Source organism: Juglans microcarpa x Juglans regia, chromosome 1S (assembly GCF_004785595.1).
Source record: "Juglans microcarpa x Juglans regia isolate MS1-56 chromosome 1S, Jm3101_v1.0, whole genome shotgun sequence".
Classification (NCBI taxonomy): Eukaryota; Viridiplantae; Streptophyta; class Magnoliopsida; order Fagales; family Juglandaceae; genus Juglans; species Juglans microcarpa x Juglans regia.
Genome location: NC_054595.1, coordinates 16,228,299 through 16,248,956, shown reverse-complemented (window position 1 = coordinate 16,248,956; position 20,658 = coordinate 16,228,299). Strand labels below are relative to the sequence as shown.

Below are 20,658 nucleotides of genomic sequence, written 5' to 3'. Positions count from 1 at the left end.
AGCAGTTTGAAGGATCGAAAAGTAGAAGAGGGAAACAAGGATTCTTTTCAACATCTTTTATGCTCCAGGCGTTGGCTGTCTGTCTCTAGTTTCATCCCATGTGAAGCTCCTCCTAGAAAATGCTCCTACTATATGTCAAATTAGAATGACGACCTACTTTAAACGAACATATGTGAAATACCATCATGCAAGTAAAACTTAAAACACTTGTCTTCAAATACATCATTGAATATATTATGCTTGTCTAATGTTGGCTGCCAACTTAGTTGTGAGGCGGAAGGTTTGCTTCCTAAATCAGAGTATGCATTATGGCTATCAGCTACAGAGGAAAGATTCCAATTTGAAACTTCCTTTTCAATTCACATGAAGAAAGAAGGAAAAACAGAAGCAAAAGCCTTTCTAAAAACAATCCATTCACAAACTGATGCAGCATTCTTCCTTCCCAAGATTCCACATTAGAAAGACATGGTTTTGAAGAAAATATTGACTACCTAAATCTCAGAATTGAAGGCCATTTTCTCGAGCTGCATTGGCAAGGGCTTCAACACGTCCATGATAAGGGTATCCACCTCGGTCAAAGGCCACTTTTGTGATTCCTTTCTCCAAACAGGACTTTGCAATGACTTCACCCACCTTCTTTGCCACCTCCTTTTGTTAGAAATTTGCAAACATCAGGACTTTTTCTCTTGAAAAACAAAGTTCGAAAATATAACATTGAAGAGGAAGAAAAATAGCCAAATTATTAATAAAAAAGGGGATAACAATTACCAAATTACTAGCCAAGACACTTGGATTCAAGTGAACATGAGGCATGGGGCTTTGCCAGCATTTATTCACAATTGGACAATTCAAAAGTACGCAGAAATTACATATAAGGGTCAAAGATTTAAAAAACAAAAAAACCAAAAAAAAAAAAAAAAAAAAAAAAAAATCCCCCACCACATTGGTAACAGAAGCAATAAAAGTTTCAGACCCATAGAGGATCAAATATTGCCGTGACAACAGAGTACCCAAAAATCCAGCTTCAGATGATGATGCATTTAAGACAGCAGAAGATCAATATTGCCTAGTTTAGGAAGAGTACAGATATGTTTGATGGTGAGGGCAAGAGTCTAATACAGGAGCATAAATTTTGTATGATGAGGATAATGGATCTGAGAAAAAAATGAACTGGCTCATAAACTTGAATATATTACAACCTGCAATGACTAGGATACACAATAGAAGGAAATACAAAAAGGAGGCACTAGAATGGTTGAAGCAAAGATCCGGCCAAAGAGATACCTTAAGAAGCTGGTGTCTTTCTTTCTTTCTTTTTTTTTATAAGTAGAAGGTTGTGTCTTTCAAACAATACATTTTATTCTATTTTGCTCTGAACTTTGAGCCCAAATCCCCACCAATGTGTGGGTGTTTGATTTGATTAGAGAGAGAAGAGAGACTAAGACCAAGTCTGAGAGATCATCTTTTTAGACCAATGAAGACAGTTAGGTAGCAACCAGTTTAGTTCAGATAATAAACAGATAGATATTTGTGAACTTACAATAGTGGCACCAGAGCTATAATCGAACTCCTCAGATATGGGTTTCTGCATGGTTGAAGCCGAAGCAAGCGTGTGCATCTTGGTGTCATCAATCACCTGGACATAGAGATGCTTGTTGGAGCGGAAGACGCATAACCTTGGCCTTTCTGGTGTCCCTTCAACCTGATAAAACAAAAGATTGATGGCAAAATAGACAGTCACAGCATCACCAACAATCAAGATTAGCATATTTCAAAATGTAAAAGAAATATATTAACCCAAAGTACAGAAACAAAGATTCAAAGAAGAACAAGGTCATGCTCCCTCCTCCATAGGAAAAATTAACAAAGTAGGAAAAGAATACCACAACAGATAAATATCTAAGTATCGATGCAGTTGTATAACTACTGTAGAAAGTTTTATACATAACAAGTTGTCAACCTGTGCAATGTGCAGGAATAATAAAAGTAAGTAGTCAAGGGGTGAGGAAGCCAAATGGGTAAATAACAAAGAGTCAATAGCTACAATAAGATAAATAGTCTTTTTTTTATTATTATGAAAATGTAACAATAAAATGATAGAAAAGTTAAATGCAGGAAACTCATAGAAACATGTAATGAGAATTAATAACTACTACAAAATGAAAAGTCTTTATTTTTTCTTTCTATTGAACTAGTAATCATAAATGGCAGGAAACCTTTTGTCTTCAAACCTTTTTTTTTAACCTTAATTTCAAAAACTTGAGTGGGTTTATTGTGGCAACAAAAACGATACAATGAAAAGTCCTTTCTAGCATGTGAAGGGTTAGAAATTATATAGGTGATAGATTCAAAGAAAACACTCGCAAATGTTCATTTTCTAAAGGAAAGGTTGTATAACGTGGCAGGTAAGCAAGATACTCCTCAGTTTTAGGTTAGGCAGCAATAGAAAATAATTTAGGTACAATCATTTCATTCTAAATTTGCAGATCCTAAATTCTGGGAAGAATGCAAATGGTGTGCTTCTTCCCATTTTTCCTAATATATATAACTCAGAAGTATCAGCCTCGTGCCACTTGAAATGGATGGCAAGCACCCAGTCACAAAAGAATTTCCATTTGACAAAGGTTCTCGCCAACACCTCATTATCGTTGCATGTAGGATCCCAGCAACTCTTTGCTAAATCACCCCTAAAAGATTACTGACTACCATTTATATAAGATAAATGATTTGTATAAGCCCCAAATAAACAAGTCCCGCACAAGCCTTTGTGAAAAAGTGGACCTTATATAATATCTTGCTCCACTTTTTTTTTAGACCTGTAACACTAACTCTAGCCACAGGTAAAACCTCATATAAGCACTGCATGAAGTGTAAATTTACTGACCACGATGAATAAACTCAAAGCTTGTTGAGCAGGACCCCTCAGTTCCTTTCTCGTGAAGTAAGGGAGCAAAAAATGAAAAGTTTAATTCAACCAAATGCGAGTTTCCAAACCTCAATATCAACTTCAAGACATCAAGTCGTTCAATATCTTGAAATCAGATAATAAAAGACTCATCTTTATTAGGATATTACGCATCCCAATTAGAAAATGCAGGAACATTAAAATGCAGCTCAATCAGATCAAAGGAACCAACAGTGGTTAAAAATCCACAAGAGCTACCCACTTGACCAGAAGCAAAGAAGAAAAGATGAGAACGGCGGGGAGAGCCTTGATCAAAGAAAGCAGCTTTGTGCAGCTAAAATAAAAGCACCAAGATGAGAATAGCGATCGAGGAAGATTTGCATAAAATTTTCTCAAAGAAAGGTTAGAGCACCACTAAGATGAACATAAAATTTTCAAAATCACAACTCTTGCTCTGCCAATCAAATCAACTGGGTTACACAAGGTAAATCAATGATCACCGTTTCATTCAGGCATTTCATTGGCAATTTCCGAAACACAACGCCTGCCAAGGCGGAATTCTATTGTAGATGTTGGGTCAGTAGCCGACGATGAGTTTGGGAAATTTCAAAAAATTTTGTGAACTCTAATGTGATAATTAAACATATTTCAAGGTCTTCGGTCAAAGCCCAAGAAAAAAAGAAGAGATTAACAATATTCTAAAGCCATAGAAATAGATAGCTAAAATTTTACATTGAACAGACTACGATAGAGAACTACAACAACATTGTAGATGGCGAAGTAGAGAGATGGGCAGAAAAGAAAACCTTTTTTCTAATACGAGAATGGCGAGCAGTCCTGTCTTCCCTTCTGGTGGTGGCTTTGGCTTCAACAACAAGGGAAAGAGAAGGGCGTGGCCTTTGCGTAGAAGCAGAAGCAGAAGCAGAGCCAACAAACTTCGGCCCCATCCATAGCTGTTGGGAAGAGGCCAATGCACTCTGAAGAAACCAAGTGGAAGTAGACATTCTCTCCAATCCTTCCCCCCGCTCTCTCTCTCTCTCCCCCACAGCCCTCTCGGTAAGTGTCAACTCCTATTACTCCACACCTTATCCCTTCGCCCTTCCTACCCGACCTCGCTAAAATAGGATAGAGTCATAGACCCATCTTTTCTTCTTCTTTTCAATTGTAAATATATATATTTTTCTTATCAATATATATTTTAGGTTTCAATTATTTTTACAACTATTTTCAATTCATTATATTTTTTTTTTTATCTAATTATTATAATATTTTTAAATTTTCACACAAAAAAATAAATAATTCAATTTTTTCAAAAATCTTAAAATAAAAATAATTTTAAAAAAATATATTCTAACAATATTTTATTCAATTTTTAATTTTTATTTTAACTCATTAGCAAAAATAAACAAAGTTTATTATATACATTTGTATATCTATGATTTGGAAGAATTTGAATTTCTCTAATTCATGCAATATGGGACTTCATTTACTATCTTTCTTTTTCATAATTTTCGATTTAAAAAAGATGCAATTCAAATTTAAGCACATATTTATAAAAGATTGGTCAATGTTATAATTACAGTTTGAGTTCTTCTATCTAGTAGCTCTACTCTACATACCTAGAGAGAGAGAAAAAAAAAAATATATAATGTAAGACTGATGAGTATAACTTTTCATTACCATTATGGTAAAAGGAATTTTCCATTTTAGATATCGCGGGATCTAATTCACTACTTTCTCTTGCACAATCCAAGATATTAATAGGGCTATTTTCCCTTACACAATTTAAGGTATTATAATCCCTATTTATAAAATTAGTCAAAATTGTAACTTTTCATTTTTTTTCATAACTTGATTATGGAGTTTTCGGAATTTGACATTTTTTTATTACTAACAATAATAAATTAATTAATTTCAGAGAAAAGAATGAAGCATGATAAAAAGAATATGAATTATTTTGAACTTTTTAAATTTTAAAGTCTGACCTTTTAGATTAGTTAAACTTAAATAATCAAATTTATAATCATTTAAAACAGAACTGAATGACATTACTCAATACAAGCAAATTCATTGCATAAAAAACTACATATATGTATAGATGGGGAAATACCATCAAGTGGCAAGAACTCACCCTAGGAACAGAATGTTATCATATTAAAGTCTTATTTAGATTAGTTAAAAATAAATAAACTTATTTTAAATTTAAAAAATTAAATTCATGGTCATATAATATGGCTAGATGATATGACTTTAATAAAAACAAAATCCCTGCATTAAAAATTAATAAATATGTTAGAGATAAGAGGGATACCATCAAGTCACATTGAACTCACCCTTAAAAAAGAGTGTTATCAATTATCATATTAAGATCTTATTTTAGATTAGTAAAACTTTTCTTGAATGGAGTTTTGGGTCATACAAAGCGAGCTGAACCCCCGACCCTTTCAGATTTTTTCTTTTTTAAAAAATAAAAACTGCAACACCATCCTTATAACTTTAACAGGAAAGACCCAATTCAATATGATGTCGGTTCATGTCTTCTCTGATCATGAACATGAAAACACATCTTACACGGTTACATCCCAATGCCAAACATCAGGTGCACTACTTCCAGTCTTTCTGGACCTTCCAATTTAGTCATAAATTAGTGTTAAACAAACTGAGAAAATGAGGAGTTAACCCAGCAAAGAAGAAATATGTTAAGAGTTACTCAGCTAAAGTAGAAACCATAAAAGCAAACACAATATAGGGAGGGCCAGAGGAGTCGATGATGAGAAATTGAAAATATTATATTTAGAAATAATGTCTTGCTAAATATATCTGCATTCTTAAATTGAATCTTCTTTCTTCTTCTTGTGATTGTGTCTCCTGTCTTAATGACTGGACAAGCACGAGGGCCTCCATCATGAACTGAATCAATTGATTGATATCATCTCCCAAATCTTTCCATTCTCCTACGACGTAATTCATCTAAAGGAAGGTCACGAGAATGGTGTGATACCTGACGGGGAGAAAATCCATTGTCATTTCTATTTGTCCCACACATCTCACAAATGCTTAACCAACCAGAATTATCATATGTACATGCTTGGCATCTCCATCTATCTGAAACAGTCCTCCCTGTGTGATCCCGACCAACATTTCCTCTACCAGAAATTCGTCGTCGTGGGGATCGAAACAAGCCCTTTACAATCCTCACTGGCCAGCTCAATGCGCCAGCGAGACCCCTGAAGATTAAAGTCAATGGATCTGAGCCTGAATATCTACTTTTCAGCCGCAGATAGAGAAGCCCGGCTAGTATTCCACCAAGGTGACCGAGGAATGAGACACCAGGTACAAACATTTGGATGAGAATCAACTCCGCCCATGCAGCATAACGTGCCGGTACAACTACCCCATGCACGTAAGAGTAGTTTTCTGACTGAGAATTCAGAACAACTTTCATGGCAAAGAGAACACCAGAAAATCCAACAGAAAACTCGGAGTAGTAAGGTCTCTCGTAATCAAAGAACAAGAGAAGGGATTTTGCTAGTAGCAGTGTGATTCCCTGGGACATACCAAGAAGAGCAGTAACCATAGAGGCAAATTCAGCGCTTCCCATTGAAGTCTCCAACTGGATCCCCTTCCACAAGAGTGACATCATGTTATAGACCAGGTGAGATTCACCCACATGGTAGAATGCCGACAAGAAAAAACGCTTCAGGTCCCTGTGCTGCCAAAGCAAAAATTTGATTTTCCAAATGAGGAAAACATAGACATGCAATGATCATAAACAGCTTGAGAAAAAAAGGCCACCAAATTGCCCCCTTCTTCTCACCATAACCGAGTGAATCAGTCTTGAATGTGCTTATGAGGAAGACCCAATCGAGACAATATTAATGATACATAATATACTAGAAATGTAAATAGAAACTGGAAATTCTACAAATTTATTTTCTTATAGAAGCATATGCAAAATTTGGTAGTTTGGGACATTTAAGCCCTTCGGACATAAGCAGTATCTCACCAAAGATGCTACAGTAGTCATATTAGTCAAGACCAAACTATAAATTCCCACATTGAATATTCCTTTTCATATAGAAACCCAAACGATAGGGTTTGTTACCGTTTCCTCAGTTTGAAGTAATTGAGAATATTTCCAGCCAATACGTATGAACAATAGAAGGAAAAGAAAAAATAACACAAAATTAACTTCTTTTTGTGGATGTACAGGTAAGTAAACATCAATTCTTTACAGAGAATGTTCGTACCACAACGTCTGACATTTAATTTATTAGGTCTACTTGAGAGGTTTCAACCAATTCAGAAGCTGAAGTTATCCTGACATCTGTCCCAATTCTAAGATAAGTTGGGCTAGCCCATGACCCATCAGTGAGGAACTCAAGCGTCTATCAATATATTCTGCTGTAAATTATATCTAGGTACGGTTCCGTTCCGAACAAATAGAAGTAAGATTGGTCTAAGGAAACAAACTTAATGTCCCACAAACTTAGGCTTCGTTTGTTTTTAGAAAACATCTTATTTCATCTCATTTTATCATTACAACTTTTTCAAATCCCCACACAAAATAAAATAAATAATTTAACTTTTTCAAATCTCAAAACAAAAATAATATTAAAAAATATATTCTAACAATATTTTATTTAATTTTTTAACTTTAATCTCAACTCATCTTATCTCTGAAAACAAACAAGCCCTTAATGCTAAACCCCACCTCAACCTGAATCAAGTTGCGAACAATCCCCATCATGTTTTTAATTTTTAATTTTTTGCTTTCCTCTCTTCAGTTCCTGAACGGTAGACCCATGAGACTATTACTTAACAGAAAGAAAATCAATATAAATAATTGATTCTGTTCATATCTTGTACTTGATGAACAAAAGTTGTTTTGTTATTGCCTAGCTCAGGCATCCTGTGCCCTTGGTCTCATCGAGAACCATAAAATTGGTACTCTAATTATCAAGGGGAAAGGGATTAGGGTTTCGCAATAGTTTGTAATGCATTCGATTAGCAGAAGATGAAGTTTGTATTTATTTACTAGGAAACGAAGAATTCAGTACACGTAGAAGTAAATACCGAAGAAAAAAATTTCTTAATACGGAGAAGTAAGAGATGAAATGAGAGAGCGTGTACCTTAAGGATGAGGTGGGGATTGAACCAGACCTCGTCGATGGGAGGGAGGATGGAGTGGAGAAATCCGGGCCTCAGATAAATGACAGTATTGGCGGCGAGAAGGCAGGCAGTGACAGGGGCTTCCGGTCGAGCCTGTAATACTCGCTCGCGGCGTGGAAAGCCAGCAGTGGCAGCAATCTCCCTCTTCCTCCCTCCATTTTTTCTCCTTCGATTCCCAAAATTCAAGGCACGCACGGAATGCTCAACGTCGGCGAATGGTGAAAAGCTTGGTCGCCAAGCAAAGCACAAGCCTCAGGGTATTTATGCTGAGCGGCGTGAGCGCGATGGTGAGTTGATAAAGAGACTTCCAGGCAGTTCATGCGTTGGGGTCCTTTTGCTTAACGCAACGTCCAATTTCGGTTAAAATAATATTTAGAAATTGATGTAAAATTAATATTTATAAATTGACGATATGCTAATTTTTTTAGTAAACAAATATTTATAATCTAATATGTCTGAATAAATCAGTTAATTTGTAAATTTATTTTTGAAAAATCTTAATGAACCAACATGTCTCATTTATTCACAAATCTTTTAAACCATCTCATCATATTTTATTTCTTTTGAGCATCTAAAATTATTTAAATATAAATATTTTTCAATTTTAAATTTTAATTTTTTTAATTTTTTTATCTAATCATTACCTAATCATTATAATTTTTTCAAACTTTCAAACAAAATATAAATTTAACTTTTTTAAATTTTAAAATAACAATTATATTCTAATATTTTTTTAATTTTTATTATTTTTTAAAATTTTTTAAAAATTTTAACTTAAATTATTTTATTATTGTTTATAAATTATCTCATCCTTTCTAACCAAACAATGCTTTAATAAGTATGGAGTTTCGTTACTGTCACGTCAATGATCACGAATATGGCTTTCTTATATAATTTTAAAAAAAAATCAATCAATTAATATAATTTTATAAATTAAATAAAAGTAAATTTAGTTTTATACTCAAAGAGTAAAATAAGTTTAATTTTTATAAAATTTAATTTATTCTTAATTAAATTATATGATTATATTGACTAATTAAATTTATTTTCTTTTAAATTTTACAAAAAAGTCAACTTTTAATATAGATTCAAAGAAAAAAAAATTATTGAATAGTAAAATAATAATAAAAAAATATATAAAGATATCATTATCATTTTTATTGATATTTAAATGCTTTAATTGTCAAATGTTCGTACGATATCACTTCTCTTCATAAAGTCTGTCAGTAGAAGTGAGGAATTATTTTATTTCATAAAAATTAAAAACATGTAAAATCAGGAAAATAACTCGATGGTGTTGTATTTTGAAAAATATATTAGTCTTATGCACTTGAAAAAAGAAACACAAGGATACTTCTCTTGAAGCATAAATAATTTCACCGGGAGATGTAGTAGGTATGAATCAATAAGGGTGTAATTCGTCCGCCTCGTTCCGGTTTTATACATATTTTAGAACCGAATCGATATATATCAGTTTTGAGATTTACAAAATCGATATCGCATCGATTACATTTCTAAATTAGTATTTTCGATTTTACCAGTTTCGATCCGATTTTTCCGATATGTATATATAATATGGTATATTATAGTATATAATAATATAATAGTAATTTATTGTAGTGTATTATAATATATATTATAATTATATTATAGACTATAATGATATATTATAGTATATTATAATATATAGTGATACAATATTAATATAACTATTAATACAACAGACTATAGTAATATAGGATTTTAAAATTTAATATTATATTAATTAGTAATTTATCATATAATATAAAATTATTTTAGATATAATTATATATATTATATATAAAAAATCATATAAAAAATATTTTATACAATATAAAAAAGTAAGATATATATATGAACCAATCTGGTTCGGTCCAGTGTTAGAAAAAGAAAAATCGGAACTGGGCCGATTTTGATTGGTTTTGAGAAAAATGAAACCGGTATCGGACTGAACCAAACTCGGTACTAGACCAAACCCACTGGTTCAGTCCAGTTTGATTTACCAATTCACCTTTTTTTTACCCCTATGAACCAAATATGAGAATTTCATATTCCTCATAATCCATCAATTGCGAACCGGATGCAATGTCAAATCTATTTTTAGATCTTCTAATAAGAGATAGACACGTAAACATTCTATGATAATTACGATAAAACTGATTTAGGTGATTGTACGTGTTCTCTCTCTCCCTCCTAAAAATCAAAGTTGTTTTCTTTCTCTCCCTAATCTCGATTGGAAAAAGACCCTTGCAACCAAGAGAACTCTGTAAGTATTTGTTTCTTTTTTTGTCTGTTTTTTATTGATGGAGCTAGGGGAATTTCAGTAGTGTTTTCTAAGAAAAAATAGAGCTTTTTCTTCCACCAACGAAGCTCCAAGGTTGGGTTTGAGATTGTCACCAATAACAACTCATGGTTGTTTCTAGGTAATATTGACTCTAATAATCACAGTTATGCTCTCAATTGTATATATTTGATGTATTCTCTGCATCACTTTCTTTGTAAATTCATTGTCTAACATGTAAAACTAATAGTGTAAGGGATAAAATATAACAGACCCATAATATTTCCTAGGCCCAGCCCAATGAGGGGGAACCATCAGGAGAGAAGAAAGAGAGAGGCAAGAAGGGGACAAAGGCATGAGAGGTAGGGTTGTACACGGATGGGTTCGGCGTTGGTTTCGGCACAAAACCGAGACACCATTGATGTCTGCCATGGGTCTGTTGAACCAGCCAAAACCAAGGGTTTGGGGAGAGAAAACCGATCATATCGGTCTTGACGTGAGTCGGCGCGGTCTTCGGTCCACCGTCGGCGTCTTCTATGAAGGAGGAGGAATTAAGGAAGAATGAAGAAGTGTCTCGTCGTCGCTGCCATGGAAGAAGAAAAGAGTTGCAGAGGCTAGAGAGGAAGAAGACGACGCGGGCAAGAAGAAGAGGTGCGTGGGGGGGGGGGGGGGGGGGGGGGGGGGGGGGGGGGGGGGGGGGGGGTTATTAATTCATCTTGAAACGGCGCCGTTTGGCTTTTAAGCCAAATGGTGCCGTTCTATTATAATTTTTTTTTTAACTTTCAGGCTCTAAAATGATGCCGTTTCACTCACTGTAAGTGAAACGGCGCTGTTTTATATACATATATTAAAAAAAATATAAATAGATCGGATCGGCCGGTTCAGCGGTTTTCCAGGAATTTAAACCGGAGCCGAACCGCCGATATCGGTTTTCCTTCAATTCCTCTCGACCGCCGACCGATTCTTTGCCGGTTCCGTGCTCCGGCGGTCGGTCTGATTGGTTCACGGCCGGTTCCGGCGGTTCCTGTATAGCCCTAATGAGAGGATAGTGTGTCAAGAGAAAAAATGGATGATGTGACATGAAGCAAATGAAAGTGACATAACGCAAAGGAAAGTGACATAAAGTAAAAGGGGCATGAGATAAAAGGCACGGGCACATATGACTTCAGGGACTTTTGGCTAATCTTCTTGGAGACTTCATCTAGGGAGAAAAAAAAAACCGGTGAACAGGACTGGACCGAACCGGTGGGTTTGGTCCAGTACCGGGTTTGGTTCGGTCCGATATCAGTTCTATTTTTCTCAAGATTGGTCAAAATCGATCTCATTCCGATTTTCCTTTTCCTAACACTGGACCGGTTCATATATATATTTTAATTTTTTAAATTGTATAAATATTTTTATATTATATATATTTTTATATATAATATACCGAAAAAATCGGATCGAACTGGTAAAACTGGAAGTACTAGTTTAGGGATGTAGCTGGTGCGGTATCGATTTTTCAAATCTCAAAATCGCTATATACCAGTTCAGTTTTAAAATATGTCCAAAACCGAACCGAACCGAACCGGTTACACCCCTAACTTCACCTTCTTCAACCTTACCACAAAGACTCTAGCGAGAGGAGGAAAGCAAGAGGGCAAAACTCAAATCTCCATTGTACAATGAGAATAAGAGACCATGAGAGACTATAAACAAGCATATTATAGTGGACCCCTCCTCGAACCCTCGTAAATTTAGGCCTAGTACTGAACCACGTAAACCTGTGTCTCCCTCTAATTATTTTCTCTGCATTTATTTACTGTTCACCGCTATGGATGCACTCACACGAAACAGCTGCACCGGACCACCATCAGTGCTCCACACCACACTGATCTAGGCCCTAACAATCTCATCGGGGCAGAGAATGGATCTTTCTCCCATTTTGGACTGTTGTGCTATTTTTAGGCATTAACAGTTGGAGTCGTCTGTGGGATCGAGATTATATTTACACCGAAAGCGAAAGAAGAACGATTTCCTGGTGCACTAAATAATCTCTGAAGGAGCAAGTGAAACTCTTCTAGATAAGTATTCTCGGCCTTTTCACTCTTATGAAAAATACTATTGCAGTGAATGGTCAAGTGAACTTTTCCTCTCCCAGGTGGTTAAGTGCATTGCACTTGAGTGCTTACCATACACTCAGCGTGTAAAGCTGGGGGCCCAAACTCTCTAGCCACTTAAGTTGTAAGTGTCATTGCTCAGTGTACAGTACACTTGGAATACACACGTGGGCACACACAAGTGTACAGTGCATAAATGCACAATGGACAAGTGAACTATGCATGGGATACTATGTCTCGTGCATGGCATGAACAGTTCCATGCACGATGAGCAAGGACCATGCCCTGTGCACCGTGGGCGTCCCTTGCCCACCATCTGGACCGCTAGCTCAGTGGTGGTCAATGACCACCACGGTGAGCTGATGGTGGCCCATGGCCACGCACCAAGGCTCACAGTGTGCTCGTGGAAGCACACCACGAGCCATGAGGACCTGCCGGCAACCACTCCACGGGCTGCCGGTGTCGTTTGAACCTCCCTAGGTGGTCCTAAAAAACCTCCCCATGATGGAGACCTCGTCGCATGGCCACGTGCACGGGACTGCACGTGGCAGAGATATCTTCAGCCCAATCCCACCACGACATGAAAGGGCCATTGGCAACCACCTAGTGGCTTGCCGACGTTCCCCCCCCCCCCTCCCCAAGGGTGCTTCCTGACCACCCTAGCCACGGACAATGGCACTGGGCCATGTGTGCACTGCACGAAATGTGCACCAACGCACACAGCACTGTCGTGAGCCCCATGTCTCTATCGGCGATCACCACTTGGACTGTCAGCATGTTATATAGCCCTTGAGGTGGTCCCGACCACCATGGCGGGCAAAGGTGGCCTTCGGCCATGCAAGCCCCGTGCACAAAACTGCACATGGCTGAAAGTTTCTCAGCCCAAACCAACTGTGGCGTGGAAAGGGTGTCGGCAACCACCATGTGGACCGCCGACATCTTCCAACTCCGTCGTAGTGTCCTCGTGCACCATGGCGCACGATAGGCAACGGGTGCACGCAACATGCACCTAGCTAGGCCTCCCCCAGTCACGGACTCACGAGCTGGCGAGGTCACAGCCATATATTGCCAAGAAGTTGCTCCACGGCCTAAGAAGTTGCTCGACCACTAAGTGGCAGGTAACTGCTACCTCCACGGCCCAAGATCTTGCTCGGCCACTCATTGGCAAGCAACCACTCCCTCGCCCAAACTCCTCGACCTCCTTTAGCTCCTTGCCCAAGCTACACAACCCCCTCCTCGGCCTTACACTTCCTCGTCAGAACTTTTACCTATGCATGTCCTCGTCGGATCTCCTCGCCCAGCAACTCTCACCAATCAACACCTCGCCCTTGTATGTAGGATAGAGCCCCTCGCCCATGTACGTCGGATAGAGCCCTTCGGCTAGCTCCTCGGCAGTGCATATGGTCCCATCAAACCACGAACAGCACGAACAAAAATGTCTCGGCCAACCCATCACAGACTCCACTGCTCGACCACATGCATGATGGGTTTGTTGCCCGCCACCTCACTCAACGGGCAACATCTCGACGAATTGACAGCCGATGTTTATGCGTGCTTTGCACATGTGTGAAGTGCACCATGCATGAGCCATGCACAGTACACGTGATGGAGAACAAGAAACTACTAAATGTTCCACTCGCCCACAGTACACGACCCAAGACGAAAATGAACAGGAGATTTTCTAAGAGATGATTAAATCCAAAAAGCCTCGACTGTAGTTAAAGACAAACGAATTCCCAGTAGTAAACTGACTCAATTGCACAGAGAAAAAAAAAGAAAAGAAAAGAAAAGGAAGGAAGGAAGAAGAGCAAGAAGTGAAGAAATTGCAACCAGTAGAGGGCAATTTCAGTCAAGCAACAACTGGCTACAACAGCTAAAACACCCTGGTTTGTCTCCCACAAAACTTATGTAGATTTTATTTTTGCTAACATGATTGATTCCTATAGCTCGAAACATTGGCTAAACGCCTCACCACACTCAGGCATCGCTTGAACGCCTAAATATTTATCTATCAACGTAATCTACATCAATAACTACTTACCTCCCCACGAGATCCAAAGGGTGGGTTATGCCTTAAGGCTACTTTATCCCTCATGCGGTGGAGAATGGGATCAACGTCAACCTGACACGACACTTACCTTCTCTGTGGCGTCAACAGGCGGGAGAGGGTCTAGCCTCAAACTGCCTGGTAACTTACCTTCCCATGAGGGGCGATAGGTGGATCCAGCCCCCAGCTGTCCGACCTCCCTAAGGAAGGAGAGCGGGTCCAACCTCTCAGTTGCCGAACAACTTACCCCAACCTTCACACGGTGAAGAGCGGGTCTAGCTCCAGCCTAACCCAACACTTACCTTCCTTATGATATCAACGGGTGGGACCAGGTCTAGTCTCAAATTGCTTGGTAACTTACCTTATTGTGAGAGTCAACAGGTAGGTCCAACCCCCCAGGCGGCCCGACCTTCCTCACGGAGGAGACCAAGTCTAGCCCCTCGATTGCCTGACAACTTACCCCTACCCCTTCACGACGAAGAGCAGATTGACTTCTCAACTGTCCAACACTTACCTCCCCGAGAGGTACCAAAGGATGAGTTGCGCCCGAAGGCTGCTTTATCCCTCTCGCGGTAGAGACTAGGCTTAGCCTTCGGATGGCTGACACTTACCTTCCTTGTGAGCGTCACCAGGCAGGAGCGGGTCCAATCTCAAACTACCCAATAACTTACCTCATTACAAGATGAGGCAAGCCTTAAGACTGCTCTACCCCTCCCACGATGGAGAGTGGGTCCAGCCTCTAGGCTACCCGACAACTTACCCCGACCTCTACCAAGACAAAGAGCGGGATCAGCGCCAGCCTACCCTACACTTTCCTTCCATGTGATGTCAATGGGCGAGAGCGAGTCTAGTCTCAAACTGCCCGATGACTTACCTCCTTGCGAGACACAAAGGGATGAGTCATGCCTTAAGGTTGCTCTATCCCTCCCACGATGAAGAGCTGGTCCAGCCTTTCGGCCACTCGACAACTTATCCTGACCCCATCACGGTGAAGAGCGGACTAGCTCTTCAACTGTTCGGCAACTTACTTCCCTGGGAGGAACAAAGAGGCAGGCTTAGCCTAAGGCATCCCGACCTCTCCTCCGATGGAGAGTGAGTTCAGTCTTTCAACTACCTGACACGACTCTTGGGATGCCATCTCCTGCAACGAAATGCCAAACAGATAATGCCTCAGACCCTCGCCACACGTCATCTCCTGCAACAGACTGCCAAACGGATAACGCTTCATATCCTCACTGCATTTCATCTCCTGCAACGGAATGTCAAACAAGTAACGCCTCAAACCTTCATCGCACCCCAGCAAGACAGCTTAGGTTTGCGAATTCCATACTCGTGATTGGAGATTGTTTATACTAACCGGTTTGACTTTTGCAACATGATCAAACATCTCCTACTTACCTTCCCGTTGAGAGTCAACATGTGGGTTCAGTCTTAATAGAGGGAACTCATCAGAAGAGAAGAAAGAGAGAGGGAAAGAGGGGACAAAGGCATGAAGGAGGGTAGTGTGTCAGGAGGTAAAATGGGTGATGTGATATAAAGTAAAGGGAAGTAACATAAAGTAAAAGGAAGTGACATAAAGCAAATGGGGGTAGGAGATAAAAGGCGCAGACACATATGACTTCATGGACTTTTAGTCAAGCTTCTCACAGACCTCACCTTCTTCAACCTCACCATAGAGACTCTAGCAAAAGGAGAAAAATCAGAGAATAGAACTTAGGTCTCTATTGTACATTGAGGACAAGAGACCATGAGAGACTGTAAACAAGCATATTATATTGGATTCTCCCCTCCCCAAAACCCGGTGGACGTAGGCCCAATGCCAAACCACGTAGATCTATGTATCTCCTTCTATTTATTTTCTCTGCATTTATTTACTATTTACCGCCATGGATGCACTCATGAACACTGCACAACAACACTGGACCACCGCTGGGAGCTCCACACCACAATGATCGAGGCTAGAACAACCCCAACGAGGTTGGGAATGGATCTTTCTCCCCTTCCGGACTGTTGCGCTATTTTTAGGCGTTAACAAATAGATTTTTGTTCCTCTTAGGCATTACAAATCAACATTATTTTCTTGCACCAAGGAGTATCTAAGAAGATGGAGTTATGCTAAGAAATAGATCCAAGCATAGTTTTAAATTCCGTTCTATTCCGGTGGAATTTTTTGTTTCGGTGTAGTATCTGGTACACTATACCTCCTTATTCCATTTCACTTCAAATTCTGGCCCCTTCCAGTCCGTTTCTGCCATTTCAGTCAAATTCCGACCAAAATTGGCGTTAGAGGCCCTATTCCGTTTCAAACCTTTTTTGTAAATTTCTTGTGCTTGGATGGCATTTTTATAAATTTTAAATCTAGATGATATTGAATTAATTCTACAATATAAAATGTATTTATATAATTTTAATTTTTTTTTTGTAACTTTAAATATGTCCCCTAATTCTCTTTTTATTTTATTTAAATATCATCATTTTTAATAATTTCTCTATTCTTTTTTTTTTCTTTGTTTTTGTGTCTCAATTCAAGTTTGTGATTTTTTCTACGTATATTAGTTTTATAAATCTTCAATTCTTCCATATAATATACACATATACATGATATACACTTACATATATATGTATTTATTCTATTAATTATTAGTTGATATATACATATAAATATTTATATATAATATATAGTTAATCCTAAAACGGTACACCGGAATGCACTAGTATCGAAATATTATATTCCAATACTTAAACCGAAATGATCACCGGAACGGCTTTTTCCATGCATTACTAGAAGTTTGACTCTTATTTGGCGACTGATTTGAGAATGAGTTTTTCTATTCTGAAGTCGGTGTGTAGAGCACATTATCTACATCACTATTTACTCATACAGTTCTTCTAGGTACAGGCAAAATGGAGCACGAATCGTGTACCCAGTGCTGAGGTGGATTGTTTTACCAGATGCCCTTTTGAAAAAGAGAAAAAAAAAAGAGAGAGAGAGAGAGAAGAAAACACGATCGAAAGAGAGGAAGAACCATCGGCTTCACTGCTTCATCTCCCCTTCTCGTCTGGCTCTTCTCCCCTCTACGTGTGAATCCACTCTTACAAAAAAAATGTAATGGAGCACTAAGTGACCCACCCACTGTAGTCTGTCTCTTCTCCCCTCTGCGAGCCAATATTTGAAAAAAAAAAAAAACAATTACCCGACCCACCTCTGCCTGCGCGCGACCCACCTCCACCTCTCAAGGGATCTCCTCTCCGCGCGACCCACCTCAGCTGCAGATTGGCCGGTGGGATTTGTTGGATCGATGATTGCCCAGAAGTCCTAAATCTCTGTCAAGGTCAGTCCTCTGCTTACAAACTCATCGTAGCTTAAACTTCCATCATTTAGCAGACATACATTTAGGATATTTTTCTATGCATTTAGCAATACATACATTGAAGCTGTAGAAGTCGTGGTCGAGGTGCGTCCACTGATTGCTTGAGACCAAAGTTTCTCAACCCAGAATATACAATCTAGTAAAATTTCTTATTGTACTGAATAATGAATAGTTACATCAAATCTACAAGCTACACCTCATCAGTTGAGAATGTACTTCAAATGACAAAAGAAAATAAGCTTTTTGCTATCAAGAACCTCTGAGTGACATATTATCAAACATCAGTTTTGCAGTTCTCTGAGAAGCACCCAGATTTAATTAAATCTTACAAATATCTATATCCAGAGTTCTTTAAATTAATCTAGTTTTTTTTTATCTGTTGTTAGCCGCTCCAAAACACTACCCAAGTGTTGGACTTTAGTGGAACCCAGTTTGGCTTTGAGACCCAAGAAAGTGTAATTGATCTTGTTTACCTTGGTCACTCTATCTAAAGTGTTAGATTTTGTTACATGTGGATGAGTTTTTAACTGTTATATCATGTTCGCAGATGCAACTTAGGTGGATGGAAGCCAGTCGGATAGCTTGTCTGGGACACAACCGTGGCTATAAGTCAATATACTTGGGGAAAATCTGATTGATGACTGAAACTACTAGCTGCAGTATAAATTTGATGTGGAAGCTTGTAAAATATTTGGACTAATTTGCATGTATTGGCATATATTGGCAACATGTATGGCAGGTGAACTACTTTGTATTGAGTGCATGAACAAAGAGTAGTGTTATTTTCATCAGTGTATTGAGTGGGTGACTCAATTATCTTGTACACGAAATTACCTATTGAACTCGTGGACGAAATTACCAACTGAATGATATATGAAATGATGCTACAGATCGTATTTTGCTGCTATGTGTCTCAAGATTGTGCTCATGGCCCGTTATTCATGCACTCTGCTTGTTCTATTCGGATTACTCTGCTTGTTCATGCACTCTGCTTGGTTCTTTTTGTAAATAAATAATTAGGATGTACAACTCAAGTGTAACCTCAATACCTTCTTTCATCAACTGGATTAAATTACAATTTCCACAAACACATTTAATAGTTCACAACACATCGCTAATATGTGAACTTCTACATACACAGAGTTTCCAGCTACATCCATAATTCTATTACAACATCAAATGACTAACAAAATTAGAGAGACAAAACCTCACAGGGTTACAGCATACTAATGGCACTATGGTGACTACATACACACGGATCTAGTCTAGACATTCTTGGAGCTTTTGTCCAACTACATCAACCATATATCAAGCTACCTTGATCAGTGGGCATTCACTGTGATCGTATCAAGTACAATAAAATTAAAATATAAATCACCCAATAGATACGAAGAAGTGTGCGTACACGCCGGATGCCTGCTTGTTGCTTTTGAATATCAAGTTGGTCGTTGTGGACTCCCAACTCCCTCTTTACAATCTCTGTTCTGCTCAACACAATGACAAACATCTCTGTTCTGTTTGAGTACATGACCACCAATTACACATGATCTGAACACAATTAAAACACAACATTACAAATTTAAATAAATGAGCTTGACAATATGCACAGAAAACACAAAGAAGTAGCCTGGAGTTTTGTAACATCTAAAACCACTAAGACAAACCAATTGGTGAAAAAGAAAATCTATCAAAACATGCAAGTTTGGAAGTAGGGAGCTTTTCTCCTATTCAACCACGTAATTCAATTTCCTATCCTGTTAGTACATATGGTACTTTTTCTTTTAAAAAAAATTTCTTTACATGCAAATTGCACAGGTCTGCGAGTAGTTAGAATTAATGATGTACCAATATTAGTGTTTAGCACAAGTAATACAATTGCAAAGTTACCTTCGAAAAAGAAAGCCATCACCTGTTCTTAAGGACATAAGCTTGCTGGTATAAATATCTATGCAGACTATGAGCTAAAATTGAAGTTAATAGACCAACTCAATAGATAACTACAAGTATCGTGAGCAAAATAGGGCCAATGTGTTGGGTTTATATCGTATATGAGCCAACCTTTACCAAACCCATTTATTTAAATGAATCAGATCCCTCAACCTTAATCTCCTGGTTTATCTTTTTGAGTTGGTGTTGAGTTCAGAAATTGTAATACCTCTATCTAATTTTGTGCAGCACAAAGTAGATAAACCTTAATTACAACAAAATCAAAAAATAAATAGTGATGATCTGTATGAAATTAGTAATTTCATGACATGAAAAGTATCCTCTATTGAAACGGCTTTATATTCTATATATATAATTGTACAAGAAGTACGCGTATATATATATATATATATATATATATATATGTATATATGATCTTTGAGATGCTTAAAAGTCCAAAATCTATAAGTACTCGGTCCAGCTTCTTAACGTAATTAGTTGCATTATTCTGATCAATCTTCAAAAAGACAAAGGAGAGATTTGATTGTAGTCTGACTACCCAGCAAGAATCGCAACAATTAGAATAGTTTTTCATATAGTGCGCATACAAATTACAGTGCATACTTATCTGGTTCAGGGCATGGAGGATAGTAGTTCATCCTCATAGACTGAACTCCATCACTAAACAGCTCCCACATTTCCTCAGATCAAGCAAAAAATACAAAAAGCAAATAGAGAGAAGCAGAGAGAGAGAGATACCTGTACGTTGAATTGCGTTGACGGAGAAGAGGGATTTGTAGGGATTAGGGCTCAGAACCAAAAATGGAATTTGATTA

At 38.0% G+C, this 20,658-nt stretch overlaps 2 protein-coding genes and 1 long non-coding RNA gene across 5 annotated transcripts; all 3 read right to left on the bottom strand.

Annotated features, from left to right (window-relative positions):
- Positions 1–207: 207 nt before the first annotated feature.
- On the bottom strand, positions 208–4,035 carry LOC121246131 (50S ribosomal protein L18, chloroplastic-like). Of its 3 annotated transcripts, none has more exons than XM_041144147.1 (4): positions 3,712–4,035; positions 3,168–3,239; positions 1,541–1,702; positions 208–645 (listed from the first exon to the last, which is right to left on the bottom strand). In XM_041144147.1, exons 1-4 carry the CDS (start codon positions 3,907–3,909, stop codon positions 499–501), a joined length of 579 nt encoding a protein of 192 aa, XP_041000081.1. In that variant the 5' UTR covers positions 3,910–4,035; the 3' UTR covers positions 208–498. The 3 variants fall into 3 exon arrangements, with proteins under 3 accessions (XP_041000081.1, XP_041000080.1, XP_041000082.1); XM_041144146.1 differs by having other exon boundaries at positions 208–648; positions 3,712–4,031; XM_041144148.1 differs by lacking the exon at positions 3,168–3,239 and having other exon boundaries at positions 208–648; positions 3,712–4,027.
- Positions 4,036–5,673: 1,638 nt separating this feature from the next.
- LOC121246121 (rhomboid-like protein 14, mitochondrial) lies at positions 5,674–8,424 on the bottom strand. Its single transcript, XM_041144133.1, is given in 3 exon segments — positions 5,674–6,617; positions 8,039–8,157; positions 8,160–8,424. Coding segments are annotated over 3 exon segments (978 nt in total). The 5' UTR covers positions 8,236–8,424; the 3' UTR covers positions 5,674–5,834.
- A 10,509-nt stretch (positions 8,425–18,933) lies between these two features.
- LOC121246136 lies at positions 18,934–20,089 on the bottom strand. Its single transcript, XR_005937058.1, has 2 exons — positions 19,784–20,089; positions 18,934–19,444 (listed from the first exon to the last, which is right to left on the bottom strand). It is a non-coding gene; the product is annotated as an uncharacterized LOC121246136 (long non-coding RNA).
- Positions 20,090–20,658: the final 569 nt, after the last annotated feature.